Source organism: Hyaena hyaena, unplaced genomic scaffold, assembly GCF_003009895.1.
Source record: "Hyaena hyaena isolate Hyena2069 unplaced genomic scaffold, ASM300989v1 scaffold_466, whole genome shotgun sequence".
NCBI classification, from domain to species: Eukaryota; Metazoa; Chordata; class Mammalia; order Carnivora; family Hyaenidae; genus Hyaena; species Hyaena hyaena.
In genome coordinates, this window is record NW_024081099.1 from 1000757 (window position 1) to 1020735 (window position 19979).

The window sequence follows — 19979 nt, forward strand, 5'->3', positions numbered from 1 at the left end:
CCGAAGTCAGACACTCAATCAATTGAGCCACCCAGGAGCCCCAAATAAACTTTTTTTTTTAAGTTTTATCTATTGGGGGGCGGGGAGGGGGCCAAAGAAAGAGGGAGAGAAAGAATCCCAAGCAGGCCAAACATTCATTGTCAGCACAGAGCCCAATGTGGGCCTTGAACTCGTGAGCTCCAAGATTAAGACCAGAGCCAAAATCAAGGGTCAGATGCTTAATCGACTCAGCCACCAAGGTGTCCCAAGATGAATGAACTCTTAATCCCCTTTATCTATTTCACCCAACTCCCCTCTGGCAACCACCAGTTAGTTGTCTGTATTTGAGCCTATTTTCTGGTTTGTCTTTTTCTTGGTTCATTTGTTTCTTAAATTTCACCTATGGTCATAATATCATTTATGTCATTTTCACATCATTTATATCATATATACTTCCATCATTTTATGCTTTTAATATAGAGTATCATACCTGTAGATATATGTAAATACATTAAATATATATTTGTCTATATATAGCAATTCATTATGCAATCTGAAAAGTAAAAGAATCAAATATTTACATGTGTCTTATCTAGAAGCTTTCTAAAACATTCTTTCTAAAAAGCAAAAAAATGTAATAGCATCATAACGTCAAAATTATATCAATGCTCCTCCTAAGAATAAGAAGCTTCATAATTGATCTAGGCAGTAGATACCAGCATTTATTAAAAGGGAAACACACATACTCACCAGGACATGGGCTTATTATCACACATACAAAAAGGACCCAAAACTAATTAAACAATGTCAAATATGTCAGAAAATATAACAGCACATAGAGGGGCTTAGGAAAAGACTATACATGGAAATGAGATATAAAGTTGTCATGACCAGCAATGCCAAGAGGGAAATGAAGGCCAGTTACTGACTTTTAATTTTGTGAAACAAAAACTCGAAATAGCTGAAAAATCTCAGGTAGAGATACCATGGTTTATCTACTTTGACTACGCACCCCAGGCCCAAGTTAGCAATAAAGGCCTGAGTCAGGTGTACCTTCTGAGTCAGATGAATTCCCCATCTGCCCCCAAATTACACCTGCCCCTTTGAGAATTCCTCAGTCTTTTTTTTGTTTTGTTTTTTTAAATATTTTTATTTATTTCTAGGAGAGAGAGAGAGACAGCGTGAGCAGGGGAGGGTCAGAGAGAGAGGGAGTCACAGACTCTGAAATAGGCTCCAGGCTCTGAGCTGGCGGTCAGCACAGAGCCCAACGCGGGGATCGAACCCACGAACCGCGAGATCATGACCTAAGTGAAAGTCGGACGCTTAACCGACTAAGCCACCCAGGCGCCCCTCCTCAAAGTCTTTTAATAAGAGAAAAGGTCTTTCACTGTATCACACTGTTAAAAATAATAGTCTAGAACTTATGAGTTTTGATTTACATAGAATCACCTAACCAACTAAACTTTAAGTCACCATGGTCAACGGTGTCTCCATCCTGATGAGGGAAGACCTAAAGGAAATGGGAGAGAGGATGCGGGCAGAAGAGAATGAAAGACAGGTCGGCAAGACCCTCTGGGAGTCAGTAGTAGGAGGGTTTGAACAAAAGCAGGCTGTGCACTCAAGTACTCTGTTCTTTATTATTTTTTATTTTTAAATGTGTATTTATTTCTGAGAGAGAGACAGCATGAGCAGGGGAGGGTCAGAGAGACAGGGAGACACAGAATCTGAAGCAGGCTCCAGGCTCTGAGCTAGCTGTCAGCACAGAGCCCAACACAGGGCTCAAACCCACGAACCGTGAGATCATGACCTGAGCCGAAGTCGGACGCTTAACCATTTGAGCCACCCAGGTGCCCCTGAAGTACTCTGTTCTTGAAGATAGCTGTAAACTCAGTCAATTCTATTTTACATGATCTACAGAGATTTTCCATTTCTAATTTGTTTTATTGAATTTATTACAAAAATATTATTTTACTATAAACATTTTCCTCCAATTTTTATGAACATTTTGAAATATACAAAAAAAGTTAAAAGTAAAATGAATATCCTATTCTAGATTCCACAATTTTTAATGTTTTACCACATTTGTTTTACCTACATATGTATGTGTGAATATATCCACTTGTTTAAATATATTAAATTTAGATATACTTAGGGACGCCTGTGTGGCTCAGTCAGTTGAGCGTCCGACTTTGGCTCAGGTCACGATCTCACGGTTCGTGGGTTCAAGCCCCGCATCGGGCTCTGTGCTGATAGCTCAGAGCCTGGAGCCTGCTTCGAATTATGTGTCTCCCTCTCTCTCTGTCCCTCCCCTGCTTATGCTCTGTCTCTGTCTTAAAAAAAATAAACATTAAAAAAAATGTAAAAACAATGTAGATATACTTACTCATTTACCTTTGGTTGAAGCATTTTAAAGTAAGGTTAAAAAAGACATTCTAATACCTCATCCATAAATACACCAGGATGAAGCTCCTAAAAATAAAAAGTTTCCTACTCACCACTGTATCTTCCTAATTACAAAGAAAAGTAACAATAATTCCCCACCAGCATCTACTATCCAATCCATATTCAGATTTCCAATTGTTCTCAAAAACTTGTTCTTTGATAGTTGTTTTAATCAGAATAACCAAGATTCATGCATTGCATTTGGCTGGCATGTCTAAGATAGTCCTTCCCTCCATTTTGTTCAATAACACTGACTTTTTGAAGAGACCAGGCCAGTTATCTTACAAAATATTCTATATATAGTTTAGATTTGCATAGAGGTTATTTTCAAAGGACTTATTGTCACTGAGGACTGTACTAACAGCAATACCATTCACTACATGAAATAATTCTCTAATAGGTTAACTGTAGTAGAAAATATGAAACTTTAATATCAAATAGTAAAGACAGGACAATATTCTATTTCCATGATCATATGAGGCTTTTAGATATAACATTGATAATTAGGGATAAAATAATTTTGAGAAATTTGAGATAAGTTATTTAAGGGGGTGAAATAACAAACAAATGAACAATGAAAACTGTGATAAATATCTATACCCAAGAATTCTTGACACTTTATCCTGCAAACTGTATTCCTCAGAATAGACTATCACTTAAGCAAACAACACCAGTTTTTTACTAAGGGTGGAAAGGGAATCTGAGAACATTTGGTAGTTTAATTTAAGTCCTTTTCAAAATTCTTCAAAAAGCACAAATAAAATTGGGGCAATGATATCTCTCACCCCAATCCTATAAATATATTCTATTATCCAAGTGATAACCACAACAAAAAAGTTAATACAAATTTTTAAATTATAAAAAACAAGACAAACACATGAGCTACAATACAGATCTGGCTTAATTCTAGCCTTAGGGTATATATATATATATATATATATATGTATATATGTATATATATACATATATATATATGCATTGGTGTGACAGGGACCAGAGGCTTCCTTCTGTTATTAAATCCCTGTGGCTGATTCCAAATCACAGAACACTTGAAGAGAAGTTTGTTCAGAAGCCTATCAAATTTCCAGTGAGCATCCAATATGCAATGAAAAATATAACTGCAATTTAGACTTATGGGCCTTAATGAGCCAGTCCACAAAAATGCTGTACCCAGGATTGTACAAATTTTGACACCATTCACTATATTGAGAATTCTCCATTAGGTCAACTGTAGAGAAAAAAACAAAACTTGAACTTTGTTATCAAATAGTAAAGTATTTTCACACTTTACTATGTGAGAGAATCCTAAGCAGGCTCCATGCTCAGTGTAGAGCCTGATGCAGGGTTCGATCCCACAATCCTGGAATCATGACCTAAGCCAAATCAAGAGTTGGATGCTTAATCTACTGAGCCATCCAGCACCCCTTTATACTGTATTTTTAAAATAAAGTAAGCTAGAGAAAAGAAAATGTTAGTAAGAAAATCATAAGGAAGAGAAAATACATTTATAGTAGTGTGCTGTATTTACTGATTGAAAAAAATCCATGTGTAAGTGAACCCACACAGTTCCAATAGTTGTTCAAGGGCCAGCTGGACTTATGATAAAGACAGAGAAGAAGTTACTTTACCTTGTTAAAGTGTCTGATGATTTTTCTAATTCCTCACACTCCATGTGAAACACACTAGAAAAAGAATCCTGAAAACACAGGAGAACACCGACTGAGAAATAAGTTTGACAATGTAATGAAATCTATTTAGATACACACATGGAAGTCTGTGCAACTGAGGGAAGACGACAATACTAATGTTATTTTTCAACTTAGACTAAACTGACACAAGTACTCACTGCCTGACAGCCTTAAGTTGGCTTCCCATGTTCTTACCAGTTTCTGATATTCACTTGCAAAAATGCTCATTTGTGTACTACTTGCTTTTTGTTTTTCTACCAGGTGTTAATGAATATGTGAGCTTCAAATTTTCTCCATATTTATTCAAAATCCACATGTTCTAGCTTTTATGAATATAGTGATTGCTGTTGATAGATTTTCTTAAAAGATATATTTTATGAGGTCATTAAAATAATTGTGAAGATCAGCAACACAGAAGTATTTTGAAAGTTACATTTAAAAACAGAATACATATTCATACCCATGCTACATTTACAACTGAAAAAAGAATTGAAGGTAAACACAGAAATAAAACAATGATATTAGTTTAATTTGGGGACAGAACTGAGTGCTGTTTTTTTTTTTTCTTACTTACATGTGATTTTTGCTCATGTTGTTGCAATATTTTTTTTTAATTTTTTTTTTTTTTTTGTTGCAATATTTTTAAACAAAAAGTTGTTATATAAATGAACATCAAGCCACTTGATTCCTAAACCCAACAAATTAAGCTGTTAAAAAGTGAACAAAATGTATTAACGTTCCTATTGTTAAGCTATACTTCAAAGCACCAATGATCCAAGTCAGTTGCTGCCATAGCAGATGTGAACTGGTAGACGTATGAGCTGAATGTTAATTAAAGTGATATTTAAGCTGTCTAAAAAAGGAGTGATTTGCGTGTAACTTTCAAAAATTAAATGCTAAAGAACAGGTCACAGAGCAAAAATTGTAAATTGACTTACTGCATTAATGAGTTCTGACCTGAACTTTAAAAGGATAGCTGCTGGTAATCATCTCCATATTTAAGGACATTATAACTGACTGAAAATATGAAATAGTATCGAAGAGAAGACTGATATCAAATTCTCATTTGCTATCCAGTTAATGAGACTTAGACACCATACACCACAGAATAATTCACATAATGTCATATAGTACAGTCTTACTATCTATAACAATTTTTAAAATTGTAATAAGTATCACATGTCTTTTATTATTCTACTTCCCAAAAAACCCATCAATTCGGATATCACATATGGATTATAGCAGACTACACAAGTGGTGATCCCCACTCTCTTTCCTAACCCACGAATGAAAAGCCTATTCTCAGAGTCTAAAGGAAAAAGAAAATAAATGACGACATCAAAAAGACATATCCCAAAAACAGTGGTTGCTAGGTCAAAAAGGGAAAGAAACTACATAGAGGAAAAGTGCTTCAGGCTAGAAGTTCTTATTCTAATCACGACTCAATTGGCCTGTCTAGAAGTAACCAGCACTCTGTGAGAATACTCCATCTTCCATACACATCTATTTCTTTACATTACACATCAATGGATTGAAATCCACCAATTAGAACAGTGTAGTGGTTTTCCATTGTTGGTAAAGGATTTAGGACTAATTTAATAATATTGCTTCTATTGGGCCATGACTTTTGGTTTGTACACGATTTCTGAGAAAAAGAAAATTTTATTCCCAACCCATTCAGAAGGGGGGTCTACTTGTTCACAGCAACCAGGGCACCACTATTCCTGATCACAAAAGATCTGCATACCATAATGACAATGTATTTCTCTATCAAGAGAGTATAGCCATTGACAAAAGCAGCACATGGATATTCCCATGGTAACCACTTAGTGGAGGGACACAAAGGTGAAAGGGTGCATGGCAGGCATTCTCCAACCTCACCTCTACCCCCTTTCAATCAGAACAGCTCCTACTCTGATTGGCTTTGCATAAACAACCATAAACAGTTGGGTTTTAGCGAGAGATTTGAGGCTAACATGAGGTTTAGAAGCAGTGCTTTAAGGAACATAAGTTTCTGTCTTTCTAAAAATAAAGAAGTCATACTCTGTACTCACGGAGCAATCTTCATCCACAATGAAAATGGTGCATTTCTGCACCTGCATGAAAGAGATAATAGTGGCAGCTATTTTCTTTAGAATTACTTCTAATGATTGCTGTTCTTCAAAAATTAAGCTAGCAAGGTCAAGCAGCACCTAGACAAGAAAATTTAGAGGCTATTATTTAGTAATTGTTTGTAATTGTTAAAGTATCATTAAATACAGTGACTTATACAGTTTACAAGTTGTTTATTTATAATCTAACAAGTTACAACCAAGTTTGCGTTCAAGTATTAAATATGTAAGTCTCTATTTCCTACCAAGGCTTCCATTCTGATTGTTAGTATAGTTAGTATAGTGATTACAATCACAGACTCTGAAACCAGAGTCGTCAGTTTTTAATCCTGCTTTCCCTTCCTGCGAGCTTTGTGATGTAGGGCCAGCTCCTTAAAAATGGGGATAAGAAAAATAATAAAAATAATCATAGGATTATTTTGAGCACTAAATAAGCAAACATTCATAAAGCATTTTGAATATTATCTGATACATAAAACACACTGACATTGCTGCTGTTCCAAGCTTCTGAGATCAACATTTATCAGCATTTTCATATAGCACAGTAAATACTGTCCAAAGCAGACAAAGTTTGGAAAGCTCCTTTTGTGTTTTTTCCTGATAATATCACTTTCTTTTGAATTACACAGAATGTCTTCTAAACTCACAGAATATTTGTGTGAAGAGCAAGAGGAAAGGGTATCATAGAAAATTTATTTGAAGAGATGCTAAGCTAGCTGAGGCCTGAGAGATAAGCAGGAATCATTCAGGTGAAGTGGGAAAGGGAAATATTTCAGTCAAAAGCAACTAAATTGAGAGAGGGTAGCATGAACTACAAGTCTTGATCAAGTTTTAAGAGAGGTATAGAGTGTGAGGAGGAGAGCTGGGGAGATGAAATTGCAGAGTTGAGTGGAAAAAGAACTTCATATCCCTTGTATGTCTTGGGAAGCAGTTTGGACTATGATGGACTGCAGGAAGAAAGTAACCGGCTTGCAGCTGTGTTTGTAAAAATGGAGATTAGATTAATGGGTGGCAAGAACAGGGCAGGAAGAAAAGGTAGGAAGATACTGCAAGTGAAGGCAATGGAAGATCCAATACCTTATTAACACAAGACCTAAAAAGAGAAAATATAGGGTGGGAGAGAGGAATTATCAAAGAAATAATGAAAAATAATTACATAGAATGGAAGGGCTTAAGCCTCCAGGTGGAAAGGGATGAACAGATACCAGTATGATGAATGAAAAAGAGTCATATTATAAAATTAAGTGATAAAAAGCAGAGGCAGGGAAATGATCTGAAAGGCTTATACAAAAACCAAACCAAACCACAACACCTACAGAGCCAAGGATCAGAACAACTGGGATGCTAGTCAGAAGACAAAGTACCACCCCTAAATTCTGAAAAAGTGATTTTTCAGTTTAGAATTTTATACCCAGCCAAACTGGTAGGGATGATATAATACGCACTTACCTGATCAATACTCTTTCTCAAGAAATTGAGATTGTGCTGCAATAAAACAAGGGCATAAACTGAGAAATAAGAAGTTATGGGATCCAGTGGACAACCAGTGGAGCCCTTCTGAGAAAGCAGTAAAGGAAAATTCTATGATGACACCTTTGCAGCAGCCAGGGGAGATATGGTTCAGCTTGGAAGAGAAATTGTGGAAAACCTCAACTTGGAGATCTCCAAGAAAAAGAACTCAAAAGAATGCCTAAATAATGGGGCGTCTGGGGAAAAACCAACAACATGAGTGTTGCTCTATGCTCAGGGAAACAGTTCAAGGGGAAAAAAAGGAATGGAATTCAGAAACATCAGGAAAAACTAAAAGTTGTATAGCAAGTGCAACATGAACAATATTTACATAGTCATGGTACTTATAAGCACTTTATTTTAAATCACAACTTTAGAATTAAACTAGACAAAGCTTACTAAAAATATGTTATCAATGTGGGCAATAGAAAAAGGTCTGATGACAAAAGCAGAGGTAAGGCATCGCAGTTGAGAAGGAAAGATGAGAGATGTTAAGATCTTCATTTTACAAAGCAAAGAATCAACAGATGAGGTCTCTAGTTGATAAGGCAAGAACTAAAAGCCTTATCTAACATTATAAATGCAACCCATCAGTAACTTAAAACAGATATAATGATACTAGTGGAATAGGATAATGGCAAGTAAAGAGTGATGTAAATCAAATAAATCCACATCTGTTAAGTTAATGACTATTTTCTAATACTGATAAAGCAACAGAGCATGGATTACAGGAAGTGGAAAGAATTATTAAAACATACAGTTAAAATATTAAGTGGATTTTTAATCATACACATATATTACCTGAATAAAAATTTAACAATTTTTTAAAAAATAATTACTATACTCTCTCTTTAGTAATCAGACTTGCCTGATTTCTCTTGTTCTCCAGCAGTGAAGTCTCATAAAGTTGAGCATTATGGAGAACAATACCACAAAATGCCAAATAAGCAGCAAAGTCCTAGAAAACAAGTAAGACAACAGCCAAATTAAGAACTGTCTACACAACTGTCTTGTTATGTTTTCTGAAACACAGAAGGCACCCCAAAGTATTTATAGTTGAAATAAATACTAGAAAGCACAAAGGGTACATGTTAATTCTGCACAAAATTAGGAACTGATGCAGAGCAAGTGTTAGCTAACTGACACAGTATGTAGATGACAAGTATTAACCCTGCCTCCTAAAGTCATAGACTAGTTACAAATATCCAAGGAGAAGAGGGGAGGGAGTAGGACACAGATCTCTTTATGCCATTTGAAACTGAAATTCACCCTATGCAAAATTTGGTGTCATCTCTGAATGATATTAAGAGCTGGATCTGTGCTGAGGCTATATAAATAGCCTGTAACTTATTACTGGGCCAAACGAAAGCTAAGAGCTTATTGAGAGAATATTGGCAATAACAGTCCTATATAATGTTGTATAAAATATTAGCTTCAGTATGCTTTCTAACATGGATTATCATCCTCATTATATATTTTATAGTGGTACGCTGACAATTATATTAATTATTGATTAAAATAAATCTTTCTATGGTATACTTTATTTACAATCATATTTATTTTGCCAACAGATGATACAGCAACTCTTTCAAGAATTGCAGCTCTTTCAAGAGGTGTTTACCTTAATGGGCAAATGATGAAAAATAAATATAAACATAAAGTCATTCTAGAGCATGTTACCCACCAAAAATTCTCAGATGTCTTTAACAGAATAGGAGACTACATATCTATTACACTGATTCAAAAAGGTACTTGCTATGTCCTGAAGCAATTAAAATATGGAGACCAAAACAAGTGCCAGTAGGGCCTACACCATGGAGACAAAAATAACTCTGACCTGTTTGAATGTCTTCCAAACGCTCCTACTAATTTTCAGGGGAGAGACATAAATAGCGATAGGCTTGAATAAGAAGAATTCAGTAGGCTCCACGATGTACATATAATTACATATTCAAGAAGAGAAATAATAAAACCTACTGACAGAATGAAGTTATAAACAGGTTTAGGGGCTTCCGTCCTTAAACGGGAAGCATGTTGATGTGGTGCATGGAATGTATTCCTTTAGAGTTGGATGGGAAGAGTAATAAAATAATGCTGACTGCCGCTCTTTCTGAAGCTAAATTCACATCATCCAGCCTGAATTCACACCTTGGCGCCCCACCGTCTGTGTGCAAAGCTTATAAAACATTCTGAAATTTGCTTCATCAGGAGGCAATTCCAATTTTTAGCTGACTTGGATTTCTGAACTTGGAGCTTCAGGGGTTTTTACTCAGCGTTGGATTTCTTTATGGCGGTGATGAAAGGCAAATGAGATAGTTAATATACCTTGTAACCCTCTGTATGGCCCCAACATGCACACAGTCCTTGAGGTGGGGGGACTTGATGACACACTGAGGAGGTAGCTGGGGAATTTCTGAGGACTGACTACCACTAGTACCCCAAAGTCAGCACTGTTTTTAGCTGCAGTAAAGAGACACTGTTGAACATTTCAGATCATTTTAAACTGTGATTTTTTTTTGTGATCAACAATTTCAGCCACAGCTAAGTCTATATACACTAAAAAGAGAAAGCATCTTCTTAAATTGACATCGACGCAGAGGTAAGTTTTGGTACCTTTTCATCTTTTTCAGTGAATGTCCCACCGTTTCCGGATCTCTTGTTGATGGCCTGGGCTACACCAACAACCTGGTATAAGGACAAAAAAGTGGTAATTTCATTGATTGAAATTACTGGTATAAATTCACAAAAATGTGTTTATGGAGGAATTTCTACATGTGCTTTAAAATAGCAGTGAGCTATGAAAACAAAACAAAACCCCTCAGCTTTGAACTAGTTCTGTATCATTTGTTACATCCTTCTTTTCTTTTTTTATGTATATTTTTAAAATGTATATTTATTTATTTATTTTGAGAGACAGAGAGAATGCAAGCAGGGGAGAGGGGCAGAGAAAGAGGGAGAGAGAATCCCAAGCAGGCCCAATGCTCAGGGTGGAGCCCCATATCATGATTTAATGAGATCATGATCTAAGCTAAAGTCAAGAGCCAGAGACTTAACTGACTGAGCCACCCAGGCGCCCCCATCTTTTCTAATAAGAATTTGAATGTTGTCAGCTTTTCGCGTCCTACTATATTGGATTCTGTGACTTCACTCTGCATTGTGAGAAATATTATTGGCAATCGCATTTTAAGTGAATATTTTTCAAGGTTTTTGGATTAAAAACTGTAAATTTCTGTCACATTCAAATTAAATGTGTGATGAACGTTTTATACTAGCTTTAAATATAATACTTCAAACGGTTTAGTTAAACATGCTCTTTTACTGAAAATGATACAGGACCCAGTGGCCAATTAGGGTGAAAAATAATTCCTAATGTAGGGGTGTAGTCCAACTTCCTTTGAAACATCTGACCTTAAAAATTGTTTTACCCTCAGTAGGCCTATTTTTGGGAAAAGAGGTTATCTTGAAAAACCAAAACAAAAATTAACAGGATGAGTCTTCCTTCCAATGGATCAAAGGTAAACTGTATCTTAAGAAGACTGAGCCCAAACTCTGGGAATATGTCTTAAGTTTCCACAAAAGGTGTAGAAACACTTTAAGAACCTTCTCTTCCTTCTGCTTGAAAGTGTATTTTACTTACCTGTTTAGTTCCAGCTTCAGTCTGAGTCATTGCCTTAGTCTTTTAAAGACCTTCAAAACTTACCTTTTGTGTTTTTTTCCTCTTTCCTTTTATAAATTCTACTCTCTCCTTCCTTGGTGATTTAATATCAGTGGAACAAGCTATTATCCCCTAAATGATTACACTTTAGGAATATAAAGCCCTTGGTTTTGTGTGCATGGCTCATCGTATTTTCCTCATCTCCTTCTGGTCCCTTAGCTCTAAAAAAAGGCTATAAAATTCCCAGACAAGGTAGCGGAACAAGGAAGGAGAAATGCATTCTTATCTGATACACTTTTCTGGTCTTCTCAATACCCTTCCTCCATGACCCATGACAGAGTAAAGTGATGTTAAAAAAATAAAAATCAATCAATCAATCAGAATTCTCCAATTATCCTGTACCTTTTTGTTGTCCTTAATTCAACTCTCCCTTATTTTTATATACACAATAGCTTTTTTTTTTTTTAATTTTTAAAGTTTTATTTATTTCTAAGAGAGAGAGAAACAGTGTGAGCAGGGGAGGGTCAGAGAGAGAGGGAGACACAGAATCTGAAGCAGGCTCCAGGCTCTGACGTGTCAGCACAGAGCCCAATGCAGGGCTCGAACCCACAAACTGTGAGATCATGATCTGAGCCGAAGTCGGATGCTTAACAGACTGAGCCACCCAGGGGCCCCACGATAGCTCACAGATGTTCAGATGCTCCAATCTCAATGACTAAATGTATACATCAACTTCTATTTATGGTAAAAAAATGTGTAGACTGTGGATTAGCATGTTCACCTGAGTATAACTGACAAGAGCTACTTTCAGGTCACTGGGGCTAATATACAGTGCGATCAACTTGGTTATTTAAAGTGATCATTCATTCACCCAACAAATACTGAGGTGCCTACTCTGTACTGAGGAGTGACAACTGGAAGAAAGACTACTCTGAAGAAGCTCAGGGTCAAGACGGGTGATGCACAAACATACACTTAAAGCACATAGGACGGTGTCATCAGATGGATGATACAGATGCCCACAGACTGCTCTGAGCACAGAAGGGGGCACATAATATGGGTAAAAGTGGGGCGCCTGGGTGGCTTAGTCGGTTAAGCGTCCGACTTTCGCTTAGGTCATGATCTCACGGTTCGTGGGTTCGAGCCCCGCGTCGGGCTCTGTGCTGACTGCCAGCTCAGAGCCTGGAGCCTGTTTCAGAGTCTGTGACTCCCTCTCTCTCTGACCCTCCCCTGCTCATGCTGTCTCTCTCTCTCCTAGAAATAAATAAAACATTTAAAAAAAATATATGGGTAAAAGAGGCAGCTTCTTAGACACGGTAACATCTGAGTTTTCATTCGTCTTTAATAAATGGTTTTATAAACTTTAAATCTTTTATAAACTTTAAACTTTAAATCTTCATTTTAAGGAAGGGGAGTTTACAAACAGACACATAGTCTTAAGCAAACCTTCTCAGATGACTACACAATATAAACAAGTATGTAGTGAGGGGCTACATGTATGTGGAGCTGTGTGAGCAATGTATTCAAGCAAGAAAGTAAAGAGAAAGTTCCCACTCATTCAATAAAAGACACAAAAAGCTAGTTGTTTATTAAATAATCACCAAGCTATTTTAGTCCATCGTGATGTCACCATAAATTGACAGTGAGATAACAGTTAATTTCCTAGTCTTAAAAGAGGAAAATCAGCTGCCTAATGAATTTTCTGAAATCAAGACCAGTAAAAATGATATCATTGGTTAATTTAGATCACTAGAGTCCCTTGAGAATGAGAACAAAGCCAGGATGGGCTAATGAGCTCACCATGGTCCAAGGCTGCAGGCTGAAGCTAACCCTTAACCTGGTCAGTTATCTGCAGACTGACGTTAGGTGGTAGGTGAGACCTGGGAGGGGCGGGGGGGCAGGGTAAATATTTTCAAAGTGGGTCAGTGAGCATCAACCTCTACCAGAGAAACAGGACCACAGCCTGTTCCCAGCGAGTCTGCAGCAACTTCATTTAAGGAGAAGAGCTCTTCGAACAAGGCTTCTTCAGTGCACATGGAGATGATCCCTTCAGCTCTTCCTTTATTAAAATTGTATACCAATTTCAACCTCAGTTTCAGTCCGCATGTTTGATACTCAGGAATATTTCTTTTTTTTTTTTTTTTAATTTATTATTTCTAGGAGAGAGAGAGAGAGAGCGTGAGCAGGGGAGGGTCAGAGAGAGAGGGAGTCACAGACTGAAACAGGCTCCAGGCTCTGAGCCGGCAGTCAGCACGGAGCCCGACGTGGGGCTCGAACCCACGAACGTGAGATCATGACCTAAGCGAAAGTCGGACGCTTAACCGACTAAGCCACCCAGGTGCCCCTGATACTCAGGAATATTTCTATGATAAGCAGTTTTCTAACCACACTCTGAAAAGTTTTCTCTCTAGTTAAAAGAAACAGTGTCCTTGAAACCATATTATCAGTCATTATTCACAATTTTCAACCAACACAAAAGTGTTCACATGGTTCAAAAACTTATAACTATTTTCCATTCTGGAATTTCGATCAGATTCATTTTTCAAACCTGTCTATTCTTCTTCTTCTTCCCTCTCCTCTAAATACTAGTACCTATTGTCCTTCATGTCTTTGCCTGTGAGTTCATCTTTAGCAGGGGTTGTTTTCCACACGAGTCCCATGTTCCCTGAGTCATGAAGTGTCTGTGCATAGTGATGTCTTGTTTGTCTCGGCACTGCCCTGGGAGTGTGAATTTGAACTCCATGCCCATTTAGGGCACAGGCTCATGCAGGTGTCTCTTCTTTCTCTCACAGCAGTAGGTAGGAGGCAAGCTTCCTTGAGGCTTCTCCTGACTGCTGGTGGAGTCTGCCAGGTCCATTTTCATGAATGAAACCATCACTCATCTAGACTTCCCGTCCCTGCCCTTCCATGCCCTTCCTGGAGAGTGGATGCATTACCAGTCTACGGATGCTACCCTTAGACATTCATGTCACTACCCTGAATCTCAGACCTCCATGAGCCCATCTGGCCAGGACTCCATGCTCACATTTCTTATCTTGGGTTTCCCTCTGTTTCTGACACCTGAGGGTTTTCCCTTTCTTGAGCGCATCTGTAACCTGTAAACTTGTTTTTAATAAAATTTTATCTCTGCTTGTTTGCAGAATTGTGGAGGGGGATTCTTCTGCATCTGTACAGTCTGGCTAACAGACCAGAAGTCTTGCTTATAGGCTTTAATACCTACTTTGTATCCCCTCCACACCAGATCTTTACTATATTGAATTCCTCCAACCCACAATTTTTTCCCTTAACATTAGAGCAAGATACTTTTAGGCGAAGTTATGGAATGAGGATTTCCAATGATAAATTTTTCAACCTTTCTGGTACTCAATTACTTCTCTAACTAATAATTTTACAGATTCAGATATTGAGGTTAATTTGTTTAAGAGATGATTAATTAAATACAACTGGTATTAAAGAAACAGGCATGTTCTTCTAAGAGAGTTATTAGAATAAGAACATATATCTAATATGTACATGTGCCTCCATCCCCTAATGGATGACATTTTAAGAACAGCACTGACAGAAAAAGTGTAGCACTTGTCCAAGATCACATAATTCAGTAAAAGACCAAAAAGAGTTTCATTCTTTGAATTTCAAGGATCCTAAGCAAAACTAGCACCTTCTGATTTGCTTCTTCGGTCATCTATTGCCTGTTTAAACAAATTAGCTCATTATCTTCAAGCCAAGTAAATGCTAACCATAAGCTTTTTAAATGTCAGTTTCAAAAGCTTGCCTTTATGGCAAGTGTGTGTCAGGCCTTGTATCTGAGAGGCAAAGCCCCTTGAAAGTATTAGTTTCCACATCAGAAAGCCCGATCACTTTGCCTACCTGCTGGCTACCTGGATCCTCAAATGCCTGTACTCTATGTTATTTTTTTAAACACAAAGAAGCTTCTGTTTTCTATTTTACTGACACTTTCCACAGCATAAATGGATATTATGTCCTCACAGGGTGAAGTGTTCTTTTAGGAATGTAAAGGGCAAGATTTGACTCTCGCTGAGTGAACAGTGTGGAATGTGACAGCTGGTCAATTCAGGGGCAAGTGATCACTGCCACAGTGAGCAATTTCTCCTTCAATTAGCAGCTGCCCCAGACACTTACAGAGGCCATACATCAATCTCAATACACTTCCTTATTCTCAATTCCAAGGAATACTCAGGATGGAAGCTAAAAATGCAAGGGAGGAAAGGAACAGACTCTATAATTCTTAGCTATCCCTCTCTCCCATCCATGGAGTGCCTCTGTCATAATGACAGGACCCTGGCCTATGTATAACCTGAGCCAAAACCTTATTTCTCCAAGCAAATGAGAATTTAATAGGTATAGAAGCCAGTGGAGAAGGCTTCCCAGTGCTCTTTTCAAAATATTCCTTGACTCAGTCTTTTATTCAACAAAAATATTTTATTCAACAAATAATCTCTGAGTCCCTCATGTATCAGTCATTGTTCTAGGCAATGAAAACCCAACAGAGAACAAGACAGATAGAAATCTATGTCCTCATGGAGGGGACATTCTACTCAGAGTGTTAGGCGTGAAAGCGGATCTCACCCCTACACCACCTTCTCCTTCTGTTTTACAAGTAAGCAAATTGAAAGTGACAGGTTTGGCATGACCAATCTGGGCTTTCTCACCTCTCTTCTGAATCCTAGACAATCATCAAATTGTGGCCATAGTCCATGTAGTAGGCAAAATAATGTCCCCCAAAGATGTTCTCCTCCTAATCCTTGGAACCTGTAGCTGTGTTACCCTAAATGGCAAACGGGAACTTTGCAGATGCAATTAACTTAAGGTTCTGGAGATGGGGAGATTATCCTGACTCATCTGAGCGGGTCCTCCAACTGTAATCACGAAAATCCTTTTGAGGAGGGGCGCCTGGGTGGCTTAGTCGGTTAAGCGTCCGACTTTCGCTTAGGTCATGATCTCGAGGTTCGTGGGTTCGAGCCCCGCGTCGGGCACTGTGCTGACAGCCAGCTCAGAGCCTGGAGCCTGTTTCGGTCTGTGACTCCCTCTCTCTCTGACCCTCCCCTGCTCACGCTGTCTCTCTCTCTCCTACAAATAAATACAACATTAAAAAAATTTAAAAAAAAAAAAAAGAAAAGAAAATCCTTTTGAGGAAAAGCAGGAGGCAGAAGAGTTGGAGTCAGAGATTTGAGGATGGGTGGCTGCAGGTTTTGAAGACAGAAGGGACCACAGGCCAAGGGATGTAAGCAGCTTGTAGAAGCTGGAAAAGGCAAGAGAACAGATTCCTCCCCTAGAGACTTCACATAGGAACACAACACTCTGACACCTTGATGTTAGCTCAGTGAGAACTCTTTTAGACTCAGACATCCAAAACTATAAGATAATACATTTGTGTTGTTTTAAGCTACTAAATTTCTGGTAGTATTTTTTACAGAGGCAATAAGAAGCTAATACATTCCATTAGAATCATTCTCCATTCCTTTTTCACTTTTCCTCACCCCATACTGTGTCATGTGTTTCACCATCTAAATCCTCACTTTATTTGAAAGCCGTGACATCTCATTGCTAATTGTTTTTCTGCCTTCAGTCGACCTTTGACACTGATGCCAAATTTATCTTCTTGGGACACTGCTCTGCACATACAAATCGCCTTTTTACTCAAAACATTGTAATGTTTTATCTCTCTAAAGGATGGAACCTAATGATGAATTCCACACCCTCAGCTTGAACCAAGATCATTTAAATGGGCCTTTGAATTAGAATGCTATGATGACCTCTGTTCACATCATTCCTTGAAATATTACCTTCCCCTTTCTCTACTGAGGTGGAGTCTCCAGAAAGCTTTCCTTCAAACCCTTCTGAGATTCTGTGTGGCAGCTGGGTAGGCCATACCTCATTTCTACTCATGTCCTGGCTCTCCAACTAGATTGTTTCCTAAGGACATGATTTATATCTATGCCTTATTGCAGCATCAGTACTTTGCTCTGTCCTGAATGTACTCAATGCTTGATGGAGATGTGCTGTTTATGATAATGGGAAGTGTCAGAGAGAGCAAATACTTTTGTAGGGTGATGTACCTACTCAACAATTTGCATTCGAATAATAGTTAATTACATCTGCCCACTTTCTTTCTCTGCCCTTTGCTTGATATTAAGTGATCTCTCCATATCTGAGAACTTATGTGGGAGTAAGAAGTTTGTGCTCTGAATAATCCTTTAGTTATGGAGCTGGAAATAAGGGCCTAGAAGGACTTTGGAAGAGTGGGAAAGAAAAGCTTAAGATTGTTCATTTTAACATTTAATTTAAAAAATACAGAAAATCACAGAGAATAATTAGTAAACATCCATATGTCTGTCACCTAGAACAGTGGCAGTGTGCCACTTGTTAAACATGGCTTGCTGGGCCCCACTACACAGGTTCAAATTCAGCAGATCTGGGTTGCGGCCCGAGAATTTGTATTTCTCAGAACTCTCAGGTGATGCCACATGCTGCTGATCCAAAGACAAAAGACCCCCTGAGAATCATGGATAAAGAACTACTAGGTGTTAATATTTGAGAATGTTTCCTTTTCAAAATTAAACTAAGAAAAGTAAATTGGACTTTCTCTCCTTCCAGGCCCATTCTTCTTCCTCCCGTCTTTCCTTCCCAGAGTCAACCTCTAGCACTGCACTCCTAAGAAATATATGAGTCTATAAACCAGATATAATACTTTCATCTTTCAAAAAGGTTACTCAAATAAAATAATAAGAAATGCATAATTTTGCAACCTGTTATTGTATTCAATGTCTGGCTTATTCATTTTATAATGTTGTATTCCATACCAAATTTTATTCATCTAATCCCCAAATGATGGACATTTGGGTTGCTTCCAATTTTTTGCTATTATAGAATTCTAAAAACCATCTATAGTGAACATCTCTATATAGGTCTGCTTGTGCACATATATCTAGGAGCTTCTTTGGTGAATCTTCAGAGGGATTATAGGAGTTATACCTTTACCAGCAAACCTTAAGAGTTTTTGTTAACCTTACATTCTAATCAGCACTTAGTATTATCAGGTTTTAAATTTTTGGCCATCTGACAGTTACACAAATGTATTTCACTGTTGCTTTAATTTGCATCTTCCGGATTACTAGAGCAAATGAACAGCTTTTTAATTTTTATTATCTATATTGGTTCTCCTCTTCTGTATTGCCTACATGTGACTTTCGAACTTTGACCAGTCTGTTGTTGTTTGGCTTTTCCTAATAAATTTGAGAATCAAGGTTTGATTTTTTTTAAATGACTGGTAAGACTGACTTTATTTGGTTGTGATCCATGTTATCCATTTATATGCATAAGCACCACTACACCTACTGTTTCTCTCAAGAGTATGTTTATGGATCTTCCAAGGTTGAAGACAACACAAGTATGAATACAGGAGAAGTGGATGCTTTTAGTTTATTCTCACGGCCCAAGAGGCTAGAAAGAGGCAGCCAAGTTGAAAAGAAACTTTGAGAAAGTTACAAGATATAAACAGCAACACCCTTAGGATAACTGACATGAGAAATACATGATTAATGGCCACTATCTCTAATACAGTTAATAAATCTATTCCCAGCCAAAAAAATTCATAATCCTAAAAAGTCTGCCATTTAAAAAAGGGAGAAGGAAGGGTCTGCTATATGACAGGCACTTTATATCTGTTAACTCATTTAAAATTTGTCACAACTCTTTAAGGTAGATATTATTATTTCCACTTTATCACAGAGGTAGCTGATGTTCAGAAAAGTTAAATAGGAGTCCAAGAACATACAGACTCAGATGCTCTGCAGGTGTGACCCCAAACCTAGTTCTTTCTACTACTCCCCGTGAAGGGAAAGCGAAACCTGCATGAATGTAAAATACAGGTTCTTCAGTACTATTCTTTAAAGGAATTGTAAAGATCAAGGATTTTCCAAAATCCTTGGCTGTCTGCAAATTCCATACATATGCTTATCTTGTTAATGTGTATTTTATTTTTTTAATTTTTAATATAATTTATTGTCAAATTGCCTAACAATATGTCTTTTCATCAGAAGGAATGGAACAATTTCAAAGTTATAACTTTAAGAAACAAAGGTCCAAAATGGCAGACAAATCAAAAGTTGTTGTGACATCCATTATAAATCTTATGACATATATATCCAAGAACCTTTTAGGCAACATAAAAGGTCCTATATTTCAGGGATATATAATACACTCTCAAAAATAAGTATATTCTTCAAGAAAAAGAAGAATTAATCTATGATCATAGAAGTAGATCATAGAACAGTGTTGCCCATAGGTTGTGAGATATCTTAACTGGGGTGTTAGTTTCACAGATGTATACACATTTGTCAAAACTCATTAAATTGTACATTAACATCTGTGTACTTCACTGTATATAAAACTTAACTCAGTTTTCAAAAAGTTTTTAAAAGTATTAAAGTAATTTTTTCAATTGTAGAGAGAAAGCACGAGCTGAGGACATGGGCACGGCAGGAAAAGAGAGCAACAGAGAGAGAGAGACAGAGAGAGAGAGAGAGAGAGAATCTTAAGCAGGGTTCACACTCAGCATGGAACCTGAGCAAGGCT

At 37.4% G+C, this 19979-nt stretch overlaps 1 protein-coding gene across 7 annotated transcripts in view; it reads right to left on the reverse strand.

The window, feature by feature from the left end:
- Nucleotides 1–19979, reverse strand: part of PDE5A (phosphodiesterase 5A) — a 142424-nt gene that overhangs the window by 76331 nt on the left and 46114 nt on the right. For all 7 annotated transcript variants that reach the window (XR_005532019.1, XR_005532018.1, XM_039253809.1 and 4 more), the window contains exons 4-7: nucleotides 10343–10414; nucleotides 8598–8687; nucleotides 6164–6301; nucleotides 4050–4117 (exon numbers count right to left, since the gene is read on the reverse strand). Coding sequence is in view for 5 of the 7 variants with exons in the window: in XM_039253809.1 (XP_039109740.1) it covers nucleotides 4050–4117; nucleotides 6164–6301; nucleotides 8598–8687; nucleotides 10343–10414 (368 nt within the window). In the remaining 2 variants the exon portion in view is untranslated. The remainder of the gene's footprint in view (nucleotides 1–4049; nucleotides 4118–6163; nucleotides 6302–8597; nucleotides 8688–10342; nucleotides 10415–19979) is intronic.